Source organism: Parasteatoda tepidariorum, chromosome 2 (assembly GCF_982258835.1).
Source record: "Parasteatoda tepidariorum strain Cologne lab strain chromosome 2, Ptep-v5.0, whole genome shotgun sequence".
Classification (NCBI taxonomy): domain Eukaryota; kingdom Metazoa; phylum Arthropoda; class Arachnida; order Araneae; family Theridiidae; genus Parasteatoda; species Parasteatoda tepidariorum.
Window position 1 is genome coordinate 67,902,670 of NC_141756.1, and position 22,200 is coordinate 67,924,869.

Consider the following 22,200-nt stretch of genomic DNA (forward strand, 5'->3'; position numbering starts at 1 on the left):
GTTTGAATTGTAGAGACATTTCGGTCTCACTATTGTTTGAATTGTTGAACAACGAATCTGTATGAAATACTCAATTTTAAACTTAGATTTATTCTGTTAGTTAATTAAAGAAAGTAAACGACAAATTAAAAAAGAATTTTATAAGGTTAAAAAATATTAAATAAAGTTAACATCCTTATAATTTCAGCACTTTATCAAATATATTAAAATATGTAAACAATTATTAATAAAGATAACACTACACACTTTATTGATTAATAGTTTAAAAACGTGTGGACGGCATGCCCAAGTAATATATATATTTTCATTTATTAAGTAAATTTTCTATCTAAAAGTATTTTTATATATTTTTCATATTATGTTAATTACGCAGTTTTTTCCTGTTGGTACTATAATACAGTACCACAACAACTTTATAAAATATGTAAGTTAAGGGTGATAACTATAGTTGTACGTTAATTACATAGGTATGGTATGGTACGGTATTTTATTTACGCTGCACTAGATCTGCACAATGGGCTATTGCGTTAGTTATATAATGTGAAAATAGTGTCCTATAGTAAATATTGATTCAATGAAAATTTCTTGACATTAAAAAAGAAAGAGTTACTACATTAAAAAAGAAATCAGGCCAATCTCAGGCTCAGATTTGTAGAGAGTTCAATTTAATGCCCAGCGTCGTGTGTAACTTATGGAAACAGTTCCAGGATACCAGAACCATCAAAAGAAAGCCTCGGCAAGGTCGTCCAAGGACCACGACGGCCAGAGAAGAGAACCCGTGTATCAAGGGTGACTGTTTCCAAACGACTTCATAAGAGAGGGTTGTTTGTAAGAAGCCCTGCTGTTTGCGTCCCGCTCACTTCTACGAACAGGAAAGTCCGTTCAGCAGAGTGCAGAGAGATTGGAGTATGCATCAATGGGAGACCGTTCTCTTCACTGATGAGTCCCGGTTCAGCCTAAACACCGATTCCCACTGTATGTTCAGGTGGAAAGAACCAGGGATCCGCTACCTACCCTCCAATGTCCGTGAAATCGACCATTACCGTGGAGCAGATTTAATGGTTTAAGGAGGCATCATGTTGGATGGCCACACATCTCTCCATGTCTTTGAACATGGCTCTGTGACTGGTGCAGGGTATAGGGATGAGGTCTTGGAGCCCTATGTTCACTTTTCTAGGGGTGCAGTTGGCCCTGAGTTAATTTTAATGGGCGATAACGCGAGGCCACAAATAGCTCTTCTGGTTGACGAATTTCTAGAGAGTGAGGATATTCGCCGGATGGATTGGCCAACCAGATCTTCAAACCTCCACCCTATAGAGCATGTCTGGGGCGCTCATCGGAGAGCAATTGAAACTCGCAACCCCGCTCCAAGAACCATCCAGGGAATGAAAACAGCGTTGCTGCCCGAGTGGGACTAATTTCCACAGGAAATTATAAATTGCCTTATTTGTAGGAAATTTCGCTGCAGGTCTGTATATCTGTAAGAGGGGACCATACCCCTATTAACCCTTTTTTTTTGTTTATTCAGCAACCGCTCTTTCATACCTTCCGACTCCAACTAGTGTTACGTACAATCATGTGTGTGTATTACAATTGACGAATGGTTATTTGCTCTGGATTATATCAATTTCATTAAAATCGGCTCCGTAGTTCTAGAAATAATCGACCAGGTCTGCAAATTCTCTTAATTTCTTACACCAGTGTGTTATTAGATTCCTACAAATCAAAAAGTAAGTTGCGAAAGAAGTTCCTCTGAAAAATTAGAAACATTATCTTAATTAATAAATTTTTTTTTATTTACAAAATGTGTAAAATTCGTCTGTTTTATCATAACTGAAAACATAATTAAATGTATTATCTTTCGAATGAAACAGAAAGGTTTTTAATTTAGTTATTCCGCCATGTATAAACTTGGTTTCGTTTTTTTCGCCGTATTATGCTGACACTTAGAATGCTCTTTTCTATCAGATCGATTTCTAAACTTTTTTCAGTCCTTTGAAGCGATCTGTCTCAAATTCCTAATCAAAGACAACTAGATTAAATAGATAACTAGAGATTTTGAATGCATGTATTTTAGTTATTATAATATATATATGTATATATATATATATATATATATATATATATATATATATATATATATATATATATATATATATATATATATATATATATATATATATATATATATATGGAACCACTTAACCTTGGAATCACTTAAATTTATTAAAATGTTTGACTAATTAGAGATTTTACGCCAAAATTTATAAACTATGTTTATTAAAACCATAATTACCTCTCTAATAAAAATTACGAAATATGCATACCTAATTGACTTAATTTTTTTTTTTATAATTTTATTCTTTTCAAAACAAGATTAGAAACTAATATTAGAAATATGTTGAATTACAGGTTTGAAATCAGCTTTGAATTCATGGATCTTAAGCTCTTAATGACTTTAAGTCTTATAATTTAACTTGAACATGCCAAAGATTTTCACCTCTTTGTTATTCACTATCTATATCATAGGTAAGTTTACTGAAAATTTTATATCATTATAAGTTTTAGCTCTTTAAAACATATTTTGAAGCTCTTAGTAGCAATATATGTTAATTTTACTCTGTAATGTTGTTGTTGTTGTTCATTTACGTCGCACTAGAGCTGCACAATGGGCTATTGGCCACAGTCTGGGAAACATCCCTGAGGATGATCCGAAGACATGCTATTGCAATTTGGATCCTCTGCAGAGGGGATGGCACCTCCGCTTCGGTAGCCTGACTACCTGCACGCGAAGTCGAGCAATTTACGGTAGAACAGTTTAGCGAGGATCCATACCGCACACCCTCGGTCCCTACACAGGCTGATCCAAGTGGTCACCCACCCGCACACTGACCGTAGCCAGTGATGCTTGACTTCGGTGATCTGCTGGGAACCGTGTTTTAACGATCAGTCCACTGCGGGACTTTACTCTGTAATATTTTTTTCAAGAAAAAAATCTAATTTTGAAACTTTTGAAACGTTAGTTAAGATGCACATAATATAAGTTTTATTTGTTTTAACAACACTTTATTGGAGTGCAAAGAAATGAACTTGTAAAAGGATATTTAATTGTCATTGAACATATTCTTTAATGTAACATGTTCTTTATAAGTAACGCGTTCACATTTTAAGGTTACTAAATTTTATTTTATTGAAGACTTTTGAAATAACACTTTCGAAATTTTGTTGAAACTATCTTAACAATTTTAGCATGGTCTAAAGCAGTGTTTCCCAAACCCCGGTCCGTGGACCGGTACCGGTCCGTAGACCAAATAGTACCGGAACCCTCATTTAATTTAAACTGAATTTAAATTCCTAGGTTTATACCCCATATTAAAAATATCGGTGTTCCATTAAAATTTTATTTATTTAAAATAAGGGGGCCCTCGAAGGTAGTGACATAAATTTTTCAATGTTTTTAATGTATTATTGTCTCCGATTACCCCCAGATGGAACCGTCCCATTTCATTGTAAAGAAACAAGCTCAGGGTTCTCATTGATTTAATGTTCTAGTAAGTTAAAATGTTAAATCACTATATATTTATTTTTTCGTGTAACTGTATTTTATTTTGAAGGCATGTTTAAATACAGTTAAATTAAAATTAATAAATCAAAATAATCTTAAATATAAACAATAAACGTCCCCCCCCCCAGCGGACAGCGGTAAATTTATCAAACGTAGACAGATCCGCGGTGATAAAAAGGTTGGGGAACACTGGTCTAAGGATAACTTTATAAGATATATTGCTAAACTTCATTTGCATTATTGCAAAGCTGAAGTGTTTAGTGAAATGACGAGTTAAGGTCTGGTTTCTTAGGACAAGCGCCTTATCTGGGCGTCAGCGGAAAGTTGACGTAGAGCTGACGCCAAAAAAATACTTTTTTGTTAGCTCAGCGTGAGCAGTCGGTTCAACGCAGACGTTATCTCTCATTGCGCATGCGTTAATAATGTAAACAAATATTTATTTTGAATTTGTATTGATTTTGTTATTGTCGACCAGTGTTTTAGAGAACAAATAATGATTTTTTCCAAGAAAAAACACATTATAGCTGAGCTAAATGAAGAGTGTCATGTTTAATGAAGAGGCTATGTTTAATGTAAAAATCAAAATCTTGGCTGATTTCAATGTGTTGTTGGATGTTGTCCGCCATTGCTTCTGCGGTTAACGTCACGTTGTAATCCAACTGCAGTTGAGTTGGACGGAAATTGTAGTTCAAGATGAGCGTTCGATGACGTATACTATCAAACTCACAAATGGACCAATCAGAGGTTAGCGCTGATTTTCAGCTGACGGCGTCCTGTCCTAAGAAACCAGGCCTTAAGATTTACATTTTATTTATTTAAAAAAATTTATTTTAAACTGCTTATTAACTCTAAGAACTTATTTATGCATTATATTTCCAGATTGAAATATTCTAGATATTGTAGATCAAAATACTATTTCATAATTATAATCGATCACAACATGTTCTAAAATCTGAAAACATATGTGGATTTAAAATGTTAAACAAGTTCTCTCCTTGAATTTTTTAATTAAAAAAGACACGTTGTAGGATTTCAATCCTATAACTGAATCATATTTCTAAATTTACGACAAACTACGTGCTAATAATTTTCAAAATGGTAGTGTTTCCCCAAGTGCTTCCGCAAACTCTTCGGCTAAAAATGATACATTATAACTATCCGACTAAATAATTCATCCAATAACTACATGTAATTAAATCTGTTATATTTCCGTAAACAAATACAATAAGAATATGTTATTAAATCTGAAAAATTTATTGTAGTCGAAATTTCACTTAACAAGATCTTCCCCCAAACGTTTAAATTAAAAATGATATATTATAATTTTTCAACAAAATAATTGAATAGTTATAATTCAATAATTATGTCTGAACAGTTTGTAATCAAATTCGAAAATCCAAGTAAATACGAATTGTCACTTAAGCTCTTCCTCAAACTCTTTTTTTCCAATTGAGATAAAAACAATTGTAATCATTCAATGAAAAAATGCAGTTGCAATTTTTTTTATTCTAAATTTATTGAAAATAAAAATTTTTTTATCGTGGAAAAAACTCAAAATGATCATATGTGTAATAAACACAGTTAATATTTTCATTTATTTTCAAATATTTCATTTATTTTCAGAAATGACATATTGTAATTTTTCTACAAGATAATTGAATAGTTATAATTCAATAATTATGTCTGATCAATTTGTAATCAAATTCGGAAATTCAAGTAAATACGAATTGTCACTTAAGCTCTTCCACAAGCTCGCTTTTTCCAATTGAGATAAAAACAATTGTAATCATCCAATGAAAAAATGCATTTGCAATTTGTTTATTCTAAATTTATTGAAATTTAATTATTTTTTATCGTGGAAAAAACTCAAAATTATCATATGTGTAATAAAAAAAGTTAATATTTTCATTTATTTTCAAAAATTTATGAAAAATGTACTTAAAATCAATATATAAGAATGTATATTTTATCATTTATTACGCACTTATTTTTAATCCAAACACCCGAAGCAAAAATTGAAAAAGCAATTAGAAAAGTATCATTTTTTAAGTTAGAAAGTGTTATTAAATTTTGCTGTATTCTGATATAAATCGAATCAATTATTAAAGTTGAAAATTTAAGTAGTCTTAAAATGTCCCATTAAAAGCTTCTCCACGAAGCTCTTTACTTAAAACCGATCCACTATGATTATATAGCAAAGTAATTGAATTACCAGTTTTTCTTTCTAAATTCTTTTAATTTAAATTTTGATTTATTGTGAAATAAAAACGTAACAGGCAAAAAAAAAATTTTTTTTTTGCTTTAATGAGAAGATGTGTAAGAAAAGCGTAATTATTATCAAGAACAACAACGCCCCAGAGTATAAGCAAAATGTATTAAAAAGAAACTATGGACTAGAGAGTATATTTCATCCTCTATAAAAATGTTTTTAATCAAAACGCAAAAAGCAAAACTTGAAAATGCATCTTGAAAAGTATCCTTTTTAAGTTAAAAAGTCTTAGCTTCAATTTTAATTGGATTTTCATTTTGTACGTTGCTGTAATTGAATATGTATACCCCTTCGGGAAATAAGCTTTGAAAATATTATCTTCTTTTTTTTCATAAATTTAAAAAAAAGAAGTTGCAGCTACTTTAATCCATTGCTACGTAGGTAAAAAAATTTATTCAAAACTTGTTTCTATTTTACGGTATTTACATTTTACAATCCACTTATACTAATTCAATGCAGGGAGATTTTTAAACTAAATTCTAAAAATATCATTAAAAGCCTAGTCGTGGAAGTACCTTAGTGATTATTTAAACTCTGGTAAAAGTAAAAACGGAACAAACACGCATCAAAAGAATTTTTAAAAACATGGTTATTAAGGTCGAACAAATCTTCTGATAATGCCTTAAAATTCGTAAATTTCTATAGCGAGTCTTGTTAAAATATTTTTCTTTAAATAATTAGGTATTACTGAGTCTAAATAGAAACCCGTGGGGGATTTCCTTATGAAATAACAGTTTAGTTATAAGGCTATTTGCTAAGTTATATTTTATATTATTACAAAAGAGCAATGTTTATTAAAAAAATAAATAAAAACTGTTTTTAAATATGCATACTTGCAGTACAAACCTTTTTTTTTAAAAATTCTTTAGAGATTGTTTACTTTTGAGCAAGAATGTATTGTTTCAAGTAGTAAATTTTGAAAGATGTTATAGGTGCAAAAAATTATTCCCAAATTCACATGCAAACAATATAATTAAGGAATGTATATAAGGTTATATTTATTACATACATTTTAGTTAAAAGAAAAGAATATCTTCTATAAATGAAAAAATATTTCTTTCGTATTTATTATTACTGTTATTAAATTAAAATGTAATTTTTTTTAACCAGCGAATCGATAAAGGAAAACAGTTCGGAAACATATTCTAATTTGAGTCATTTGAACTGTTATGACTGAATTTTGAAAAGAATAGGCGGGATGTAGAAAAAAAAAATATTTATCACAAAATATACACTTGCTTAATTTTAAATTATCAAACATTAAGTTTTGTATTTTCAAAACAAAGATAAAAAAAATATTCTTTGTTCCTTCTTTTGTGTTTCAAAAAAAAATTTTTTTCCTCTTTTTTTAATTGCTTTTTAAAGATTTTTTGTGATAAATAAATTATAAATATATTTTTTTAAAAGATTATTATCGGCTTAGATGATGTTCTACTCTCTTTAATTCAGTTTTTCTCAATATCCGCATCGTTTCCTCAATAGAAACACTATGGTCACAGTTTTCCAGCTAGTAGAGTTGTAAGCGGTATATAAACTTAGCATATGAACTTAAACGCTTAAAGTTATTCTAAAAAACTTAAAAGTTTTTCTCTTTTCTTTTAGGCATGGCATGGAGTAAAAGTGTTCAAGTGACAGACCTCATAGTACCCTCTGCTGCTGTGTTAGGTGATTCGGTGACTTTAGAATGTAGTTATGACTTAGGTACTGAAGAACTTTACGTTGTTAAATGGTACAAGGATGATATAGAGTTTTATAGATATGAGCCGAAAGATGATAACCAGTCCATCTATTTTCCTCAGCCTGGAATTGATATTGACGTAAATATCACTACAAAAATAATTCTTGAATATTTGGTAAAATATGTCAATGTAATGATGCATTAAAATTTTGATCAAATAATGCCCTTCAGCTGATTTTAGAAAACAGAACTTCATAATTAAGTTTTTAAATCATGAGCGCAAGCAATGCACTTTTTATCCGAACGAAAACACCGTGACCAAAACAAAACAGAGAAATATATATACACTCTATAACAAAAAAATCGACGCTCGATCAGACTGGAATGATGCAGACTGGGGACGTATAGTCTTTAGCGACGAATCCCACTTCCAACTGTGTCCTGACGATCATCGACGACGTGTTTGGAGACGCACAGGGTAGAGGAGGAATCCAGCCTTCACTATTGCACGCCACACCGGCCCTCAACAAGGCATTATGGTCTGGGGTGCCATTTCCTTTGACAGTCGGACCCCTTTGGTCGTCATTAGAGGTACATTTACTGCACAGTGGTACGTCGATGACATCCTAAGACCTGTTTTTTTACCGTTCCTTTTGCAGGGCCCTGGGGCTGATTTCTCAGCAGGACAATGCCAGACCACATACGGCACGTGTTGCTAGGAACTGTCTGCAAGCTTGTCAAACTCTTCCTTGGCCTGCCAGATCACCAGATTTTTCTCCGATCGAGCATGTTTGGAATATGATGGGAAAGCGATTGCATCTGGCACGGAATGTTGATGACCTCGTTCGACAATTGGACCGAATTTGGCAGGAAATACCGCAAGAGACCATCCGGGAGCTTTATCGGTCTATGCCACGCCGTGTGGCAGCTTGTATCCAGGCTAGAGGCGGGTCAACACCTTGTTGAACTTGTTACTGTAACTCTGCAATAAATTATTCAATTGTTCTGAAATTTTAATCATTTACTATTCTGTACATTGTCGTCCTATCCACCAATTTTCGTTTCAATCGGACAACTCTTTCTTGGTGCGTCGATTTTTTTTTATAGAGTGTATATATAGTATAATAAATAAAAACTAAATAGCACGAAGAATATTAAGAAAAACAATACTATTTACTATTACTATTTACTATTACTATAACAATACTATTTACTATTACAATACTATTTAATTATTATTTACTTTTATGCGGATATAGTCGTGTGAACTGATAGAAAGATTATATCCTTTATTTTCCGGATTTTAATTTTTTTTTCTTTTCCGGTTTTTTGTTATTTTTTTATTATTATCATTTTTCTTTTTTTTCCCCCTTTCTTCATTGTTTTATAATTTTTCCCTTGTTTTCTCTACATTTTGAACTATATGTACATAAATTTTTCAATTATAACTCTTTTCTTGTTTTATCTATCAATAGAAGAATTAATCCATAAATGCGCATATTAATTTGAGAGATACAGAGGAAGAGAATTAATTATCTACTCATAATTACAGATTATTTGTATCTTTTCCTAAAATAATAGACGTTTCCAACACTCTTTCTCAATGCTTAAATTTTTAAAATATCTTTTAAAATGCAAATTCATTTGATTTCACACATGATTTTGTAATTTAAGAATGGTAATAGAGAAATAGAGTAACTTTGTTTTTTACAAAAAGTAAGACATTTAAAAAAAATAAAAAAAATTACTCTTCGTGTGTATTTAAATTACTCTTCATGTGTATTTAAATTACTCTTCGTGCGTAAATTACTCTTCGTGTGTCTTTTAAACTATGATCTATATTGTTTTTAACTAGGACCTTATTTTGGCAAAAATGGAACACTAAATATAAAAGCTATATGTAGTTTGGAAAATGTTGCCGAATCACTGTTTTCGAATTTACAAATAAAAATTTTTTTTTAGTTAAATGTCCTAAAGTTATTTTTGATTTTATTAGCTAGAAAAATCCAACAGCAACACTGTTTTCCTGAGAAACGTTGCTTTGAATTCCGCTGGAAATTACAAATGTCAAGTATCAACAGATGCACCCACCTATAGTTGTGTGCAGGCTGTAAAAGAAATGAATGTCATAAGTAAGTAGCAAAGGAGTTATCAGTGCTGCTCTTTAAGTTGTTACATTGTATTTTTACATTGTGTTTTCAAAATATGATAAAAAAAATAAGGCATATTTGTCACTAAAAAATTTTTATTAAAAAAAATATATCAAGTGCTGGTAGACTAAAGCAAAAGAAGAAATTGAATAAAGTTTTTTTATTTCCAATGAGCTGCACAATCCGTCTTGCCGATGAGCAGACCTAGTGCGTTCTCCAGAGGTGGTATCCACTCTTTCAGGACCACCACAATGGGTGAGATACCGTTGGTCATGTTAATTTGGACGTCTAGTTTCTGCCACACTAGATGGCAGTACCGAGACTCTATTTGGATGCTAAAGTGCACTAGGAATTTAATTTTGCCGGAATTGAATAAAGTAAGTGATGAAGAATGAAGTATTAAACCACTATGATGTTATTAAATTATCATTATACAATATTTCTTTTCCATTTTGCAAATTTTATTGAGTTATTTTTTTTTCAGAATCTAATAAATGCTTGATATATTTAACGAGGATGGAACACAACAGCCGAAAAATGTACTCGAAAAACTCGAATAATATTAAGCAGTTGTGTTGTTAGCTCATTATTATGATAATTTCCACTTTAACTCGAGTAATTCAGTAATCAGCTTCAAGCAGGTTTTCATCTGAATTCCTTTGTCGAAAAAGAGGAAATTTAAATTTCCTTTTGTAGCAAAATTTCATGGCTGGGAAGTGATTTTAACTCACAAAAAAAGTGTTGAACTAATTTTGATAATTTTTGAAAAAAAAAAAAAAAGAAAAGGCGATGAAATAAATCGCAATGCTATATATATGTATATATATATATATATATATATATATATATATATATATATATATATATATATATATATATATATATATATATATATATATATATATATATATATATATATATATATATATATATATATATATATATATATATATATATATATATATATATATATATATATATATATATATATATATATATATATATATATAAACTGCTGTTTGTAGAAAATGCAACACCATGAAAGAATCATCAGAATCAAATGAAATTTAATGCAGAAACGACTTGTACTGATACAAATAAATGATGAAATTTTCAAAACAAAAGAAACAAATTAAGCGTCCGAAATCAGTATTTGGTGCAGCCACCACGCGCTGCAATAAGTGCTGCTATACGACGTGGCATGGAGTCAAACAGATGTTGAATATCTGCTTGAGGAAGAGAATTCCATATCGCTTGTATGCGCAACCAAAGTTCGTCTTTGGAAACTGCAGGACGCGGATCACGAGTGAGACGCCGACCAACCATATCCCACACGTGCTCAATAGGCGACATATCCGGCGAATAAGCAGGTCAAGGAAGAAGTTGCATGCGTTGTGCTGAACAGAAGTCTCTAACAGTCCGCGCAACATGTGGGCGTGCATTATCCTGCTGAAAGATAGCTCCAGGGATGCCTTGAAGGAAAGGAACGACTTCGGGCTGTAGCACTTCACGGACGTATCTGTTGCTATTGAGATTACCCTCAATTCGTATCAAATTGGATCGTCCATGATACGAAATCGCACCCCAGACCATAACTCCGGGTGTTCGACCACTATGTCGTTCAATAATACACTCAGGAAGGCAGCGTTGACCGGCATAACGTCTAACACGAACACGGCCATCATGGGTCCACAAATTGAAGCGTGATTCATCTGAAAAGACAACTTGGTGCCAATCAGCTCGCCAGTCTCTGTGCTCAAGAGCCCACTGCCGACGCAGCCGTCGATGATCCGCCGTGAGGGGAATCCTGTATAATGGCACCCTTGCACGCAATCCACGGCGCAGCAGACGACGACGAATTGACGAAGCCGACAATTGTACACCTGTAGCAGTAGACCAATGTGCTGCCAGCTGCCTGGAGGAAGCTGTGCGATCATTCACCGCCATGCGGAGCAGGTGTCGATCATCGCGCTCTGACGTCACCTTCTGTCGTCCAGTGCCTGTTTTTCGAGTTGTTCGGTGCTCGTCGGTCCACTGCTTCCAAACTCGCATCACTGTGGAACTGTTCCGCTGCATACGAGCTGCTATTGCGCGATAGGAAAATCCTCCTTCTCGAAGGCCGATTATCCTCCCTCGTTCAAACTCCGTAAGTTGCTTGAATTTCTTATTCTTCCGTCGTGGAGGCATACTCAGGTCTCACTAAACGTTTGCCACTAACAAATAATCATAGACTATTTTCAACGTCCCGCTACAGCACTTTATTTATACGCTTTCAGCATCAATTCAGAGGGCGCTGCGCGCGCCACGCACGCGCGATGGCTCTGAAACTTTATTAATTTGCATAATATCCTATAATTGACATTTGCTGCGAATTTCATTTGATTCTGATGATTCCTTCAGGGTGTTGCATTTTCAACAAACAGCAGTTTATATATATATATATATATATATACACATATACACATATACATGTATATATATATTTACTAAATCAATTTGGGCATGCATTGCAAGTAAAGTTGAAATGGAACTGAAAAGGATTTTTTTTCATTATCTATGTGTTATTCAGATAAAATAACATATTGCTAATAACCTATATGCATGCTTATGTGATAACCAAAAGTGTAATCTTCTGTTTATTATCCTCTGTTATTATTATGTATCTTCTGTTCTAAACTACACTGTTAGAATTTTTTCATTCTAAAATTATGGTAAAATAACCGGCAGCTATCTGTTCATTCAACTAATCGAAACGTTAACGGCAAAGAACATTTTTTAACTTGAGACCGTTTATAACTAGTATGGTTATAACACCAACAATCCAAAACTAGCATGGTTTCAATAAAGTAAAAAAGGAATTCAACTGGACATTGGAGCTAGACTTTTAGTTAGATAATAGGCATTAGAGTGTACCAAATACAACTTGGGGAGTGTAGGACACTAGAAACTCTTCCTTCATTGAAAAGAATGTAGGAAATAATGTAGTCAACGCTGGGACTCAAACCCCCGTTCTGTCAGTTAATACCATGTTTCCAATCAATTGAGGAACATTTCTTTTATTTTCAAAAGCACGAAACTGAATCCAATTGACTCCGATTCCGTTTCAGAGGTATTAGAAATACGCAGAATCGTTTTTGAGAACTTCATGCAACGTAGCTGCCTCATATATTCAAAAATGTTTTGGGAGTTTTTTACATTGTAGGTGGGCATAGTTGGCGAGATAAAATTCTGGTTGCTTAACCGTAATTAGTGAAAGATGTTAATAAACGGTCTTTACTGTTAACAGTTTGAATACCATCTTATTTACTCTTATCCGACATTTTTGTTTAAATATGATAAAATAACAATTAAATGAATTGCTAACTAAAATTTTTTTTCAGAGGAATTTCTAACAGCATGAAAAAAAGCTTGTTTTTTAATTTAAAGCTATTAAGGTGTCAATTTAATTGCTATAACTTATTGTGTATTTCATTTACAGTTTTACCATCTGAAGGCCCACAAATTAGTGGTGGCGATAAGAGTTACGAGTTTGGAGAAAATATAACGCTGAATTGCACATCTGCTGAGTCAAAGCCTGCTGCCAAATTGAGTTGGCTTGTTAATGAACAGCCAGTGAGTATATATGAACTAACTTTTTAGAGTCTAAATACGTAAAAAGGAAAAACCGGTTCAAAATATACTGCAGAAACCGGTTCAAAATATAAATTATTCCATTCAGTCGCGATTAATCTCGAAAATAATTCGTCAGATTTTATTACAAATTTATACTTATTCCCTTTTGAAACACTAATTTTTACGGTCTACCATGTAAATTCATAACAAAGGTTCTATAATAGATAGATTATTGTAGAATAGATTTATTTGCTATGATTACAAAGCACTGCATTAAATTAAGATGGATCTAACCATTTTATTAGCGGTTTATTTAATTAGTAATAACTAGACGGAGAAGATTTGATGACTTTTTAAAAAAATGCTTCCACTGAGATTTAGAAGTTATTAATGGAACATATAAAAAAATACAATAGGAATGAATCGCATATGAAACACACCTTGTTACTACTAATTTCTCTGCCGATTATCGCAACTGAATAGTTTTTTTCCGTCTTAATGGAACAATAGCTTTAAAGTCGAGAAGGATAAAAGAATCAATTTGGTATTATCTATTGACAAAAGACTTTATATATTTAATGAGAGTTCGTAAAGTTTCTACTTCTTATCTTTTGAAAACTTGGTGAATAAAACACAGAATGGATTTGCAAGGCAAACCATTCATTTCTCGAAGACTTCCATAAATAATAAGAAAGATACTAGTTTCAATTACTACACACTCAATAATAAAAAAAACATCTTATTGAAGATTTAAATTTTATTTAAGTTTTTTAAATTTTTAAATATTTTGAAATTAGAATACATTTATTGAAATGTTCAGATACGAAATAATACAGAAAATCAATAATATTTTTTTCTCTACATTTTGTATTCGGATATATTTAATTTTTTTTTTCTCTCCCCTAAATTCATTGCTCAGAAAAAACAGTTGTAACAATGCTCAGTGAATGATACTATAAATTTCTGTCTGGATCTGATTCATTTTCAATAATAGAATTCTGGGAACTGGCTCTATTTATTAGCTCAACTAACTGAATACCCGTAATACCTAACCTAACCTAAGCAGTATACCTAACTAAATTAAACAATCAATAAGTCAGTACTGGATCTATTACGAAATCAGTAGTACAAAATCATACACATAAATGAAAGGCAGTATACCAACGCAATTAATAAAGATAAAATAATTCCAATTTTTATTACAATTTTTTGTAATTGCCGGTGACTTTACATTATTAGATTAAGCTAAGTAGGTCGTTAGTAGTTTATCTCATCGAAATAATGATTAACTGAATTCAGTATCTCTTGACATGATGTCATTGCGCAATTCCAACTACTGATAGTCAAAATTTATCACATTTCTTTCATATCTAACACTTTCGAAGACCCGTAAAAAATCTTTTTCCGCAATATCTACACTACAACTGTACAGTATTGATATAGTTTTAAGCGGTACCAAATATACTAGTTGAACCTATATTAGATTATTTGACACTTGTTAAAATTACTCCTATTACCATAATATCTGAAGTTCTTTTCACCAAAAGTGTCTATTCCCAAATTTAATTAAGCACCATTGGCGTCAATAATAGTAAGGCAAATTTTGTATTTTATCTAAACGATATCGAACCATTTCCCCATTAATTTTGCTTTTCAGTGCATATCTTATAGTTTTATTAGTACCTATGGCTCCAAAATAAATAATAGTATGGCTGGGGGGCGCAGTAGGTTTGTCGTTGGCCTTCTGAGCCCAAGTCTGCGGGTTCGATCCCCGGCCCAGCCACCGAATTTTTGGGATGCAGAAAATCCTCAGCGGCCATGTCGTATGATTATGCGGCATGTAAAAGATCCCTGGAGTGCCTTATTGGCTCTTATCATTTCCAGCAAAATTACATTCCTAGTGCACTTTAGCATCCAAATAGAGACTCGGTACTGCCATCTAGTGTGGCAGAAACTAGACGTCCAAATTAACGTGACCAACGGTATCTCACCCATTGTGGTGGTCCTGAAAGAGTGGATACCACCTCTGGAGAAAGCACTAGGTCTGCTCATCGGCAAGACCGATTGTGCAGCTCATTGGAAATAAAAATAATAGCATGGCTAATTTTTTACTTTTCTCCTAAACAGATTAGTACAATTTATTCAGTAATTTTGCTTTTTGGTACATATTTATTTTTATTTAAGTTCGAACCTATTACCAAACTCAATTAAACACTATTGGCATCAATAATAGTATTGCGATTTACTATGCTTCTCTTGAATGAATTAGTTTCATTTTGCTATTAAATTTTCTCTTTAGTGCATTATCGGCGGGAATATGTATGACAATTTTTAATCGTTCTCCAGAACGATTTAGCACTATATTTGCCCATTTATTCTGCTTATCAATAAAAAAAAATTTAATTTCAACTATCATTGATTTTAGATTGCTTAATTTTACAGAAATACATCATTGTAAAAAAAATTATTAAGCATTTTTTTAAAATAAAAGCATTAATATATATATAAAAAAATAAGTACGTGGTAACAGATTACTTAAAAATTACTCAATTGGCAACGTAATCTGTGTATGCTACGACGTTCCTGTTGATCATTCAGTTTATCTGACATATCAAATAAAAGTAATTAAGTATTAAAGAACATGCAATCAATTCCTTTTTTGATCAATGAGAGCTCTAAGCAAGTAAACATCACCGATTCTATCTTTAAAATATTTGGAAAAAAAAGTATCGTCTGCAATTTAAGTCATACCAATGATTTTACAAAACTTAATTTCCAAAAAAAAATTTTTGTTTCATTGAACTTTTTCCAACTTTCAAAACCCACACGTTAACTTTAAGAACAGCGTAATAAAACTTCATGAGCGTTTAAGAATATTTACATGAATAATTTTCATTTTTAACTTTTGTTGCTGTGCAAAACTTATCTTGGAAAAACAAGCCGAAAATGTTTTAAATTCAGAAATTTTATTACAGGTGGCTGAAGGCGAAACACGTGACCATGGTGTATCCATGAAGCGAAATAGCCTACAAATATCTTCGAATTCACTTTACTTAAAAGTAACAAAAAGTTTATTCACTAAAGGTAAAGCATCTATCAAATGTATAGCATCATTTTCTGGAGCTTTTGAAATTGTTAGCAAAGATGTGAAAATATTAGGTAAGTATTTATATTTCTATCACTATTATTTAGTCTGCATTAATAAGAACTACATAATTTAGAAATTACAGTTGTAAAAAAATGATATCTTAACACAAATAATACATAATTCAGAATTCGACAGTACAGAATTTTTTATCAATATGTCCAAGGAAATCACATTCTAAAAAAAATAAATAGTGATGACAGTTGTTTAGTGAGGCTATCAAAATTTTTAAAGGCTTTAATTTCGTGTCAATTTTAGGAAATCAGTTAGACAGTTGCAATCCAGATATTTAATTTACAAATAATTTTGATCGATTAGTTAAATCTTTTTTCCAGTCGTTTTCATTTTTTTGAGCGTGGATACATTCAAATCGTTTCTATCTCAGAATCACTCTAAAAAATTTTTAAGAAATATACTGAACTTTTTGTTATGTTTGAATAATTTATTAAAAAATACCAATGTATTTGTATAAATTTCTTTCGACAATCAATGTTAATAGCAGGAGTATTGATGGGCGTAAATTTAGACTAAACAGATCCTAAGTAATATGAATTTGGTGGATAAGCAGCAGTCAGTAACTAATAAAGCAAATAAAATCGAACCCTACCAAATTGACACTGAAAAATTTTGAGACAAGTGAAACGAAGTTAGATTTAACGTAAAAAATATGCTCTGTAGAATATTTTTATTAATTTAAAAACTACAAAAATTATTGAAGAGAAAAGAGGTGTTCGTAAAATTAGGAAAGATTTCTCACATTAAATTTTTCATGCACTTCATTCTTTTATTAATAGATTAAATTTTTTAAAGTCTTAGGTTTTGATAGGTATTGTAATTAATTAATAATGTTTGAACTTAGAAAAATTTTCGAGTGCAAGAATTCGAGATGGAATTGCATGCATGTTCGTTAACAATTGACTCTTATTTTCTGCTTCAGTGAAGATGACGATTTTCTATGGTTTTTAAATAGTTCTTTAATATGAACTACAGTATTATAAAAATTTTACGAAGTACAGTATTATAAACACTATTACAAGATTTTTGAAATGAAATATGAAAACAATCAAAAGATGTTTTTGCTTACTTGAAGCAATTGAAGCTAAATAAAAATGCAACACTTCAGACTATCTTACTTTAAAGAAGAAAATTCAAAACTTAGACGAATTGTTCAAATAGCTCCCGAGCAGTAATTTAAAAAAAAATGGTTGAATATTTTCACCATTTATACATTTAAGCTTGAAATTTCTCAATTAAAATTACCTCTATGTGGGGAGAGTTGTTACAGACCATGTCAACCGTCATCTATGAAAAGGTACCCCAACATAGAATCGAGTTAACATGTCTTATATACTAGTGAATTGTAGTTGTAATTTTGTAGTGGTAGATACGCTACAGTACTCCCCCACCAGAATTATATCTGTGATAGAATTCGATGAACGAATACCACTAGTTGATTCATTGCTGTTTTGTGAGAAGCCGGGAGAGCTGTATTAAGATCACCGTATTTTTTGAGTGCGGAATGTGAGAGGTGTATTAACTTCACGGTCGTAGTCGCTCCTCTGTTGCCGTTAGCAGTCGAGTAATCACAAGTATGCAAGCCGACGTTGTGCGTGATCGAGACGAGACTGAGTAGCAACAGTGCGAGGAGGTAGATAATGTCGCAGTCACAAGTAGCAAGTCAACTGTTCAATGTGGATCATCCATCGAAGTAGGCGGTACTGTCTAGATAGGCAAGTTCATATCGAAGAGGGCGTTACTGCCGAGGTAGGTGTGTTCACATCACGTCCGGGTCACCAATGTGGGGGGCGGAGTTATCGACTATGTCAACCGTCATCTATGAAAAGGTACCCCAACATAGAGTCGAGTTAACATGTCTTATATACTAGTGAATTGTAGTTGTAATTTTGTAGTGGTAGATACGCTACACTCTACTTACTTACAAAGAGTAAAATTAAATACAATAAAGTTAGCATTATGAAGGCATAAACTTTAGACCTCTGTCTTCTTTAAACTACTGCGATCACATTTTCTAGACTATGATTACCTCTATCTTTTAAGGAATAATTAATTCAGAGATAGTGCTTTTTTTGTCATATTTTCAATTTAAAACAACTCAATAGTTCAATAGAGTGTAAAAATAGCAATTAATTACCATACTTAAAATCTATGGAACTATCAAGTTTCCGTGCAATAGAGAAAGTTATTTCAGTGCTCAATTTTTATTTAGCACCACACTACAATAAAATGTTCTTTTAATACACAAAATTAAAATAAAAGTAAACTACGCAGTTTTATTATGGTTCAGTATTAGCCACTGCTTTGCATTACAAATTCTGAATAAGAGAATCTTGTAAGAAATGAAATATGAACTATGCACACATGCCCTTAAACTGTATAGGTAAGAAAACGTAAATGCATTTTCTAACCATGTCCAGTCATAATTTAGGTCGGGAATAACATGAACCGCAGTAAAGTTTTTCTAATTGGGCTAAAATGTATTAGCCAGTTATTTGGAATTGCCTTGGAGCTTCATCTTTCACTAAATTAATATGTTATCCGTTTTCATTATTTTTTTACTTATTACTCTAAGTTCCATCCAGTATTTTAAGAGGATATATTGAAATTGCCGTCAGTACGAAATAACATGTATATTCGATAACAGTTAAAATAATTATTTTTTGTTCTTTTTAGAAATAAGTTATGCTTCCACAAATTTTCTAAGCAATTTTCTATCACTGACGCTCATTTGTTTTCATCTTTATATTAATTTTCGTAAGTATATTTCATTTTTCATGCTATTTTTTACTTTATTTTAATACTCTTTCAATTTATAAAGATATAAATGTCCTCAGAATTTAAATCATAAAAATGCAAAAAAATATAAAAAATACTGAGTGATATATCGTCAGATGTTTAAACTCCTATTACTTAAGAAAAGTAATATACAATCAATTTGATAACCAAAGATATCAAAATATGAAGAAGTACAGTAAACGTTTTATTGAAATTTTCAAAATTCGGACAACAAAAGGAACGAAATAAATAAAATAAAAAATAAAATGAAATTAAATAAAAAATGAAATAATTAAATAATAAAAAAATTAAATAGTTAGATAATAAATAATTAAATAATAAAAAATTAAATAAAAGAAAAAAATTAAAAAACTTTACAAAATTTAAAATAGTTTAATTTTGATTATTTCGAAAGCAGTTTTGTTTGAAATCGTTTTATCATTATCGAATCGTTTGATTCATTATAAAATTACGTAAACACAGAACGGAACGTAGTTATTTCTTTAATACATTTGCTATTTATTCTTTAATTTTTTTGTCTTAATTTGATAAATTTAAACCATGATTTTCGGATCGTGAATTCTTTATGCTGTTCTTTAACGAATTCTAAAACTTAAAATTTGACTATAATGAAGAAATTTCTTTATAAAAAGTAATTTTATAAAATTTCAGTATTTTGTCCGGAGTATTATTAAATGTTATTTATCCGAAAGTTTATTAATTGAATCAAATGGAAACACTAAATGAGAAACGGATTTGAAACATTTCGTTTTTCACTGATACAATTTGTGGAGGGGGAAAACGAGAATTAAAGAGTAGAAAAGGAAAATCTATATCAAAGGCAGAAATTTTAAAGGGAAATGTACTGAAGAAACGGAAAAATATCGACTACCAACACAGTCCGTTTCATGATATTTTTGTTTTTGAATTTTTTTTAGATTAGATAATATGCTATAATTATATTAAAATATTAGAAATAATGATTGACATAATTTTAAATATTTTTAAGGAAAATACTCCAGTTTGGTTCGCGATCAATTGTTTCATTTATTATGAATTACATATGCTCAAAAATGCTTTTTTTCAGGTTTTTAAGCGATGTTCCGTCCTGATGAAGCTACTGAAAAAGAAAATTGTCTATTATTAAGTTTTCAATACTTTAGATGTTAAAATTTAGAAGGAGAAAAAATTATTATTTCTTGTAGAATCCTTGCTTGTTCAAAATTAAATGCGAGTTTAGTTTTAAAAATCAACGTGCATTAACATTCCAGTAGGCCTGCATACAGAGCGTTCCGTAAAAACTGCCCTTAATGTGTATTTTGAAAATATTTAAATGAAAATATACAAAGTTATTTATAGAAGGTAACAAGTTAATATTTAAGTGAGAAAAAAAGGATATTAAAATCTGTAAAATTACAGTAGAGGAAGGTGTATGTAATAAACATCAAAACAGGTTTAATTGGAGGCTAATACTTGAGGGTGTATCCAATAATCGGCTTTTAACTCCTCTCATGTTGTTGTTCCTCACATTCGTCTTCCTGTACTATGATTTGTCTGATTTCGACTGCGTTTTTTTTAATTTTATTTTATTTATTTTTTTATATTTTTTTTTAATATTTTTTTTTTATGGTTTAATAGCATCCTCTCCAATGTGTATGCATTTTTGATAAATATTCTAAAAATACATATTAGCTATGGTCTTTACAGAACACCCTGTGTAAGAAAAGACCTGGATATGAATTACTTTTCTGACTTTCAATTCTAGTGGCTTTCTTTTTAAGTAATTATTAACCTTAATGCAATATGACATTAATATTTATACTCCAAACAATTCCACAATTGGCAATAGCATATCTAGTTGGTATGAAGGTAATGGCCTGCTGGAAGGTTAATGAAGAAGTAACTTATTTTTAATAATGCATTTAGTTTGAAATATTTGAGACTGCATTAATTAATACATATGATTTTTAATACAGATTCATTCAAATAGTTTTTTAATGTGTTTTATACAAATTTTTCTTTCACATTTTAATTTTAACTGTAGCTGATTTAGATATACACTTACAAATTTTTGAGCCACAATATCTTTGTTCCACAATATTGTGCAAAATAATTTATCTGAAATTCTTTCTGAATGTTTCTTCTGACTGTTCAGTGATGATATTGCAGTTTTTATATAATTTTTTATTATTTTACATAAATTATCATATGTGTTGAAGAAACAACTTTATTTTATGATATTACTTTGCGATGGAGTCGACACTTCCACAAAGTTTATAAACCAATAATACGATTTTTTATTTGATAAATTTCGCTTAAATCTCCTAGTGCAATTTTCTTGTTAATGAAAATACCGTGTTTACGATATGTAACCGTAAATTAAAATCCTCAGGCTCAATAAACGTTTCATCTATGGAAACGAAAACGAAATATTTCAAACATATATTAATGAAACTTCAAATGGAAAATTAATTGATATTTATAACTCAATCAAGAGATTTTTATACTAAATGCAGCAAAAAAATATATCAACTCACATTTTGAAATAGTCCTATATTTATTTCAATTTATATTTTATATCTTAAACATTTTCGTTTCCAATTGATGTAAATAATGCACAACCGAGATACGAAAAATTCTAAATTTTTTTCCTGAGATGTAGATATACTTTCTTGATCATTTATTTTAATATCACTTTTTTTGTTGTAATTATACTATATATAAATGTTTCATAGCAAACTCGAAGTGAGTTTGTAAAATTATTTTCTCGTAAATGATATTAAGGAATGCATGCGGCCCAAGCCACAATTGCACTGGATTGATATCCCTTTTAATGATAAATGTAATAATTGTTTACTGTATACATTTTACTTTGGTAGAATAGTTTATTGTAAATATTTTCAAGTGAGAATTTTGTACGACTGTATGTATGTGGTAATAAATAATTTGAAATATTTTTATAAATAAAGAGAGTATATATCTGTCTGA

The 22,200-nt window shown here is 30.8% G+C and overlaps 1 protein-coding gene across 1 annotated transcript in view; it reads left to right on the top strand.

Annotated features, from left to right (window-relative positions):
* Positions 1 to 22,200, top strand: part of LOC107436079 (cell adhesion molecule 2-like) — an 82,000-nt gene extending 59,800 nt beyond the window's left edge. Inside the window, exons 2-8 of the mRNA XM_071177650.2 lie at positions 2,413 to 2,529; positions 7,437 to 7,651; positions 9,509 to 9,644; positions 13,141 to 13,274; positions 16,250 to 16,433; positions 19,111 to 19,191; positions 20,300 to 22,200. Coding sequence (XP_071033751.1) covers positions 2,484 to 2,529; positions 7,437 to 7,651; positions 9,509 to 9,644; positions 13,141 to 13,274; positions 16,250 to 16,433; positions 19,111 to 19,191; positions 20,300 to 20,307 — 804 coding nt within the window. The 5' untranslated portion in view covers positions 2,413 to 2,483 and the 3' untranslated portion in view covers positions 20,308 to 22,200. The remainder of the gene's footprint in view (positions 1 to 2,412; positions 2,530 to 7,436; positions 7,652 to 9,508; positions 9,645 to 13,140; positions 13,275 to 16,249; positions 16,434 to 19,110; positions 19,192 to 20,299) is intronic.